The sequence below is a fragment of the Pinus tabuliformis genome, chromosome J (assembly GCF_031772625.1).
Source record: "Pinus tabuliformis cultivar Carrire ecotype Pingquan chromosome J, CPIR1, whole genome shotgun sequence".
NCBI classification, from domain to species: Eukaryota; Viridiplantae; Streptophyta; class Pinopsida; order Pinales; family Pinaceae; genus Pinus; species Pinus tabuliformis.
This window is the reverse complement of record NC_142295.1, coordinates 1,289,941,786-1,289,950,614: the sequence shown is the minus strand read 5'-3', so window position 1 is coordinate 1,289,950,614 and position 8,829 is coordinate 1,289,941,786. Positions and strand designations below refer to the sequence as shown.

At 41.8% G+C, this 8,829-nt stretch overlaps 1 protein-coding gene across 1 annotated transcript; it reads right to left on the bottom strand.

Annotated features, from left to right (window-relative positions):
• Positions 1-6,723: 6,723 nt before the first annotated feature.
• On the bottom strand, positions 6,724-8,436 carry LOC149231994 (cytochrome P450 76T24-like). The gene is made up of 2 exons (XM_089376410.1): positions 7,466-8,436; positions 6,724-7,364 (listed from the first exon to the last, which is right to left on the bottom strand). The coding sequence occupies exons 1-2, from the start codon at positions 8,375-8,377 to the stop codon at positions 6,729-6,731; spliced, it is 1,548 nt and encodes a 515-aa protein (XP_089232536.1). The 5' UTR covers positions 8,378-8,436; the 3' UTR covers positions 6,724-6,728.
• Between the last annotated feature and the right edge of the window lie 393 nt (positions 8,437-8,829).

Sequence of the window (8,829 nt, the reverse complement as noted above, 5' to 3'; positions counted from 1 at the left end):
TGAATTAGAAGGGATATGGCAGGGGCTTCTCCTTGCTCAACTCCATGGTTTATTTCCACTTATAATTGAAGGGGATCCTCAGATTCTCATTAACATTGTTAATCAGATTCTGCAGGGGACTCCATCATACAAAGTTGGCAGCAGTTGGAGATTGGCAGAACGATTAGAGCACATTGAACAATGGCTTTCAACCCACAGAGCAGTCACCCTTAAACACATTCGTAGGGATGGCAACAAAGTAGCAGATTTTTTATCTAACATTGGAGTAGATAGTGGAAGGACCCTGCATGCAGGAACACTTAATACTATCGCCACTACTCTTCAGTTACATGTGTTATAACCTAGATCTACCTCAGGTTGAGAAAGGCAGGTCTAGGGTAACATCAAACCACGCTTAACCTGGTAGCTAGCCCTACTAGGTCGGGAGAGGGCTCTCTCCTTGTCAATCTCAGGAAAATATGGCTAATAAAGCTTGAGATGACTGATATAAAGACTAATTTTAGGCTAGGTATATGCTCAAAGGAGTTTGATTTAGTTTAAAGTTGGTTTGTTGGATCAGATGAGGAAGGCAGTTTTGGGTCCGGGGAATGAACTCAAATTTGTAGAGGTTTCTGTGGGGCGAGGTAGGCAAGTGTTTTAGTACTTTGAATTAGGTGAAATGGAGAGTTTTAAGACTGGTGAGGAGTTGGAGAGGGCATGGAAGTGTCATGAGTCCTCTTCAAACAGTAGAAAACATGTAAAGCTAAATAAACCCTAAGGCAGAGCACTGAAACATCAATGAATTCCACCTTTACACTTGATTCATTTAGTTATGCAGAAAGAGAGAGATAATGGCACACATAAACATATGATAACTTGAATCACAGAAGAAAAAACAATACTAAGTCACCTTGACACAAGAATCCCACAAAATGCTGCAAACCCTGGTCTATTTCCTTGCCAAACTGCAGAAATGATATACAATAGTGCTCAAAACATCCACAAGAGTCCAACCCTAACAAATGACTAAGAAAGTACAAGATATAGACATCCAAACCACCTGTGCTATCCATCAGGGGTCGAATCCATGAGAAAAGGGGTGGTTTCAACCATATCTAAACTAGGAACACAAAAGTAGGCAGTGGAACAACTTGCCTCTAAAACTTAGGAAACCAATTCATTACAGCTCAAAACCACCTACAACTGATGTATCTACCTCCTTAAGTCAATTTTCATCATTTTTACATCATAGTACATCAATTTACATCATATTACATCATGAATTTGACCATGAAAACAAAAAAGTCAAACTGGAAGAAAACTAGTCGAAATTCTGAGCAAACAGGCAAAATTGGCACTTTTTCATCCTGTGCGTAACGCCATTTTTCTGTGCGTAGAGCTTTTTCCAAGCTACTTTTGGAAGGCTTCCCGAGGTCCAAATCAGGTGCAAGATAGCTCATTGGAAAGCTTGGTGAGTCTACTTTCTGGGAAAACTTTAATTTTTTGACTTGGAGTCCATTTTCCCCTCCAAAAATGCAATCTCCTAAGACTGCCTCCTGTGTGGCCAAAATGTAGCAGAAAGGGCATTTTTTGGGTGTTTTTAACCCTTTTGGGGGTCCAAAACTTGTCAAATTTCGTAGTAATTTTGAGCATGCATAAATTTTCACGAGGAACCCAAAAATACAAAGTTTTCTTCAAATGGAGGTCCCCATCAAAAGCGTAGCACCACCGGCGCTACGCACCTACCGGAAAAACCTGTTTTTTGCCTGAAAAAATTAAAAAATGCCAAAAATTTCACCAAATTTCTTGAAATTTGGCATGAGTGATCTATGTTAGGTGCTATGCTAGGCCAATGAAGCTTCAACCAAGATCTTGAGCTTATCTTTCTCTTTCTTGCTCCTCAAAGTTCTCCTTAACTTGGCTTTTAGGCTTCTTATCCTTGTTTTACAAATTTTGTTCCGAGCCAAATAGTGATAAGCCATGTGGCACAACATCTTTTTCTCCTTGTTGGATTTCTCAAGCAGCTTCTCCAAGTGCATATTCACCTTCTCCAACAAATATTCCCGGTCATTGTCCTTTTGTTCAATGGATGTCAACTTGCCCTTTGCCCTCTTGGACTTTTGCTAGTTTTCTTTGATGACTTGCAGCTCCAGGAGTTCTTGTTTGTTGGTAAGCTGCTTGTTTTCTTGCTCAAGGAAGTTGATAATCCACTTAGCCCTCTCAAGGTAAAGTGATAAGGCATGGATGTCAGCTTCTTTCTCTTTGATGACCTCCTTAAGTCTTGAGCTTTGAGAGCCCAACTCTGTATCCTCCTCCTGAATCAAAACAAAATCTCTCTCTTGACCTTCAGAAGGCCCTTCATCATGCAAAGGTTGTTTTCCTTTATCCTGTACCTGTACTGCTGAAGAAGAAGGCAAAGCCCCTTTCACCCCAGGTGAATATAGCATTTGCCTGTGGTCTGGTGAAGAAAACGAGACCCCTTCCACCCCAGGTGGAGATAATACTCATTTGGCAGCTGCAAATAATCTTCTTGTGCCTTTTTCATAAGTGACAAATACTGGCACACCTGTAGTTTGAGTCTCATGAACCTCTGGCTAATTTGAAGGCCCTCCTTCCTCTTGAAACATTGATGGGGTCACCTGAGGGCTTTTGAAAACCTCATGTGAAATGAAGGTATCCCATGAAATATTTAGTAAGCTCAGCTGATGCAAAACAACAATTTTGATCAATGAAAAATGATAAATGCTACTGAACTGCTGAGGAAGAGGTTTCCTTTGCACAAATGTAGCCATATTCTCAATATTTCTGCATATTAAATAGGGTAGGTTCATCATCCTCACTCTAGTGAAGTGCATCAACAATCTAACATGGTAAGTATACAAACGAGAAAACCTCCCTTCACATGTGAAATACTTGATAATGAGTTTCATTAGTGGAGCATAAGTGTCTTGTAGGTATCTGAAAGGAAAGACTCTACTGATTTGCCTTTGATAACTAGCCTTGATGTAAGGCTCATAATGCTCTCTACTCACATGCTATCCTTTATTCCACTGTTCTCCCACATTAGGAATGCCTGTTGCTGCTGCAATAGTTTCAGGTGTCAAAGTGAAGGAGACACCAGCTAGGTTCACCTAGCCATTGTGAAGATGAAGAACAAATAACCTAGCAAGTTCATGGTGATATTTCACCCTCTCCACCATCTCACAAAATTGGTAACAAGACTGATGTTTAAAACATGTTACTGCAAGAGGGCAAGCTAGTAACTCTGTGAGAGTGGTGGGCTCCTCCCGGATGTGTTTTCCTCCCTTATGTGGTTTTCTTGGTGCATGAACCTCTTGGGAAGAATCACTGACAGTTTCATCATCCCTCTCATATGCTAAATCTGTTTCCATACTTGCAAATGTGGAGTGTAGAATGATGAGTATGAAGAGATTTTCTCAAATATAGGGTGACTGCTATTTTCTTTTTGGGATTTGAGAGGTTGACTGATAATATAAATGTAAAGGAGGGTTTTGATGATGGAAGTAGAGTTAATAGGTTTTTAGGGAATGATAGGGTTTGAGAAAAGGGAATTAGGGTTTTGAGAATGGTAGGGATTATGTATAGGGTTTAGGGTTTGGTGGTAGGGGGTAAGGTGAGTGTCAATGGGAGAGGGGAAGAGGAAGGGAATTAGGGAAATTTAGTGCACGGGAATGGGATAGAGGAAAATCATAACAATGGAGTGAAAACAACAAAAATAACAAAACCCTAGACAAGCTTGGCAAGGCAACTTTGAGAGCAACTAGGGTTTCATTTTTCAATACTCAAATCACCACTATAGATGAAACATTCCATTGCTAGACAAGATAGGAGGGTGTACTTACTGTTTGAGAGGTTCTTTGCAAATTTGGAGGCTTGAGAAATTAATACAATGCGTTTTGGAGCTCATCGAATAGAGGCGCCGCGCCATCTCCCAGGTTCGTAGCGCCTGTTGAAATTCCTTTGTAAAACCTGTGCCCGGTGCGTAGTGCCAGGCAGGTGCATCGCACCAGTGCCCAGGTGCGTCGCGCCGGCAAAAACTTGGAATTTTGCTGCGATTTTTGTTTCTTCTCCTCAAAATGCGATTTTCCCTCTATTGCTCTCTCTCTTGCACAAATGAAGTTTTCAAATACCAAAGATAACTTTATATCCACCTTGGCTTTTAATTTTTCATTTAGAAACCCATTTTTCTAAAGTTCCTTTTCACTTTGCTTTAAAAACCCTATTTTTTGCAGTTTGGCTCTTTTTGTCATTTGATGAACTGATGCTTGGATGTTTTTGTTTCTTTTGCAGTAGCTGGAGTGTTGGAATTTGGCAAGGTGACCAAGGGCTGTAGCTGAAGCTTTATTACATATGAAAACATTAAAATTACATAAAATTTGTACATGAAATAGAAAAAACTCTGTTTTCACCTCAAAACAGAGTTTTGAGGTAAAAACTCTTTATGAAGCAAATCATCAGTGAAATTTTTGATTTTATGAACTTATTAGACATCCTCATGTGCCTGTTGACCTCTTATTGAGTTTTTGAAGACCATGGTGGCAAACCCTAGACCTAATGAGACCTAAAAACCCTAAAATGACTTTTGCAAATGGAATGAAATAAAAATGACAGCAAATGATCTGTACATGTGAAAATAGGCCAGCAGATGATAGGCATGAGGGAAATTGACAAAGAACCACTACCATCAGTTGATCCATGACCTAATGGAGTGCAGCTGATTGGATGAGACACCTAATATGCATGCAAAAAGAGAAATTTGATCACTGATGGAGGGCTGAAGATACTGACAGTAACAACAAGAATACAATGATTTGGTGCAGATTGAAGTAGTACATGAAGAAGAAACGCACCCGGATGCGGGTGATTATCATGGAAATTAAAATGATAAGACGGTCGGACGGCGGAAGGGCTGGCCACATGGCCGCCTGCATCTTCCCCCATGCCAACCTGAGACACATTCAAGGCACCTTGCAGGCGCCATTAAATGAGTCCGATGGCCGAGACAGCTCCACAACACTCATAGCCATGGCACCTGCAGATCATTATGCAATTCCTCCCCCCTTGCTCCATTGTGTTTGCCCTCCGCAGGTCGCAGAGCCCTGCTCACGCACTGTAATAGGTAGCCGATGCTGGCTGCTAAGTTGTATTGACCTGGGCAATGGATTTCATTATTCTCATACCAGACTCTGCAACTTAGCTCCGGCTCAGACCTCCTTTGTCCATTCTCTACGCAGTTATTCCACCAACCCCTCTACTGCTAACCTTGCTCTCAATCCTGCCATGGCTCGCATCCGACATCGAATGCGAAGCAGGAGAGGAGGCACTCGCGGCGGAAACATCCGCCCTCCGGCAATGCCCAGCCCTGACTTTGTCTCCCCTGCTTCTTCAGCTGACAATCCCAATCCACATAGCTCATTCTATGGCCGTTACCCAGACACCCGAAGCGGAAGGGGAAAAGCCAAGCTCCAAGGTACAGGACGGAGGGATGTTGCGGTTCACACAACCAATTTTCCCCTTCCTCCGCATCCAGCTCCCCATACCACTCAATTCCGTTTTCGCAGCACCCTAAATCGACCCGTAATCACAACCACTGTTACTATTACATTCTCTGAAGAAATTGACCCACCGGCACCTCCGCCTGAGCACAATGATGAGTAGAATAGGGCAGCACCAAGCAACAGGGGCATTCGCAACCCAGGCAATCAGCAACCCGACGAAGACAGAGCCACCCTGCATGGTAAAGCGTTGGCTGGCAGTCAGCCAGCTGCGGATAGCAAACTTGGTGACACGCAGGCTTCAGGAAGCCGACGGGGCGACACGTCTGGAGTGCATGCGGGCGCAGGTAGCACCGAGGGCGTCCATCCAGCTCAAGGCAGTGGCACGTCAGACGAAGAAGATGATTGGTACAAATACGCGTGTCCGATCGAAGAAGAACTGGCCCCGGACAATCTCTAGTCTCGCCACTTGGCAGCCAGGTGCCGCCTTTTTGCCAGGTGGATGCTTCTCACGATGACTGGGCATTTACGGTTAAGTGTTTTATGGTTATGTCTATGCAATGTCTTTTTGTTTTTTGGACAAAACTGATAACCCCTGTGTGGGTTCTTTTGATTTCATGGACTGGTTTCCCCTTTGTTGGGGCAGTCAAGGCTAGACAATTTTATTTTGTGATGAATGATGTTCAGTACTATTGAAGCCATGTCTCTTTGTAATTACTTTTTGTATCATATTAATAGAACAATATTACTTAGAAAAAAAAAACAGTAGTTAACAAAAATGTCATTTAATTCTAGTCAAACACAATGCCACATTATGCTTACTAAATTAATATCCGATAAGTATTTTGCTCAACATATGTTCAATAGCAATAACTTTGACCTTATAACATGAATATTATATAAAAAAATGCCATCATTTAATGTTAAATAAAAAAATATAAAAACTTTTCTTTTTGTTATTCTCTTTAATATCAATTTTATATATATAATTCTTATTTTCAATATCAATTATATATATATAACTCTTTTAATTACATTTAAAAAATCAATAAAAAAAAACATTAAACAAATATTTATATAATTTATTTTACAATTTTATTATTATTGACCGTACAGTCTTACAACACAACACATTGATGTTTTATTTAAACTAAACCGTAATAAACACTAGCTCTGCAACCTTATTAATTACTTTATATAAAAAACAAATAAATGTAACACTAATTCAAAATTCTAATACAGATGAGATAAGAGGCGTGGCGTGGCAATTGCTTCCAAGGGGACGACCTTCTGGAGCGCCAGGCCATACTTCTCGCTCATGTCTACCTCCTCCGCACGCGTCCCCTTGGGCGGTGCCCATTCAAACGAGTGGATAAGCGACCCCAACGTCAAATGAACTATCCGACTTGCCAATGGAAGCCCCACGCATCTTCTCGTGCCTGCCCCGAACGGTATCAGCTCGAAGTGTTTTCCTTTATAATCCACATTACGACACATCTCATCATCGATAAACCTCTCTGGCTCGAAATTTAATGGCTCTTTCCAGATCTTAGGGTCCCTTCCCATGCCCCACACATTCACCAGTACTCGGCTGTGTTTGGGTATCACGAATTCCGCGATTTCACAATCGCTGTCTGCTCTGTGCGGGACGAGCAGGGGACCTGCCGGGTGCAATCGGAACACTTCTTTCACCACTGCGCGGAGATAAGGGAGACGCTCGGTATCACTTTCTTCCATCCTACGGTTGAGACCAACAACCTCTTCCAGCTCCGCTTGGGCTCGTTTCAATTTCTCAGGATTGCGAATGAGTTCTGCCATCGCCCACTCTATTGTCTTCGCGGTCGTATCACTTCCAGCCAGAAAGATATCCTGCAAAAGGAATTATAAATCAGACTCTGTTTATTAGGGTTTTCATGATTCAATAGGCTTTCTGTGTGTATAATAGCAACAAGAGATGGTGAAATACTTACGCTTAAGTAACCCCTAATGTCAATGAGAGTAAATTCATCGTTTCTCATGTCAAGCAGAACGTCCAAGAAATCCTTCTCACTATCATCACTTCTGTCGCTGTTTTTGCTCCTCTTTGCCAGGCGATCCTCTATGAATTTATCCATAACATCATATGACTTTTTCATGCAGATTACCGTATTACCACACACACCCTGTAGATCCAAGAACCGAAGACACGGGAAATGGTCGGCCAAATTGGGAGCTGTGAGTAGCACCATCGTTTTCGAAATAGCGTCTTTCAGATCTTCAGATGCTCGTAAATTAGAATCGAACATGTCTTTTCCAAATGCCATGTTGCCTATCAGATTAAACGCGGAGTGGAATGCAATGTGTCCTATATTCACACACTCTGATCCCTTCCGGGAGTCTTCAAAAATCTGATGAACCATTCGATGTGCCTGATCTCTTCTGAGATCTTGCAGAGCTTCCAGCCGCTTTACAGTGAAGAGTTCAGTGTTGGATATGCGTCTGAGCATACGCCAGCGAGATCCATATTGGCATAAAACAAGTGAACGCTTGTGGTGAGAAAGAGCTTTGGCTGCTTGTTGGACAATTCGGCCTGCAAAGATGTGGCCATGGGTTTTGAGAACTTCCTTTGCCATGGCGGGAGAGGAGACCACCACTGTGGTTTTCATTCCGAGGGAGAGAGACATGAGAGGGCCGTATTTGGAGGCCAGGCGGAAGAGAGATTCGTGGGGATTTTTACCCAACTGAAACAGATTTCCCACAATTGGCCATCCCGGAGGCCCGGGAGGAAGCCTGCAGTAGGTCTCTCTTTTGCACACGTCCAAGACAAAGTATATGATGGCGGAAGTGATCCCCAGCAGAGAATAGAATAATAAGCTTCCAATATCCATTAACAAGGATGACATGCAAACGGGGCAGGCCACTGTGCAGAACAGAGAAGAGAGATACACGTACTTGCGTATACCCGTTCTTTCCTATAGATCCTGGAGGGAAGGCAACGCAGTCTACTTATAAGAAACTTTTTTATAAAAATACTTACGTGTCCACTAATATAGGTAGGCCACGCACGAAGATACTTACGTGTCCACTAAATGATACTTACGTGAAAGCTTTAAATTTTAAAATGAAATGAAATTAAAGGTGAATTCAAAATTAAAATTGAAAGCTTTTTAGAAATTAAATTGGTTGGCTCTTATTCCAAACGTGAAACCAAAGAATCAGAAATTAAATTTGTTGGCTCTTATTCCAAACGTGAAACTAAAGCATTTGCCTCTCTATCTTACTATTTTTGCATTTGGAATCAACGATTTATAATACTATCAATACTGAAAAAAAAAAATCAGAAAATACATTGAAA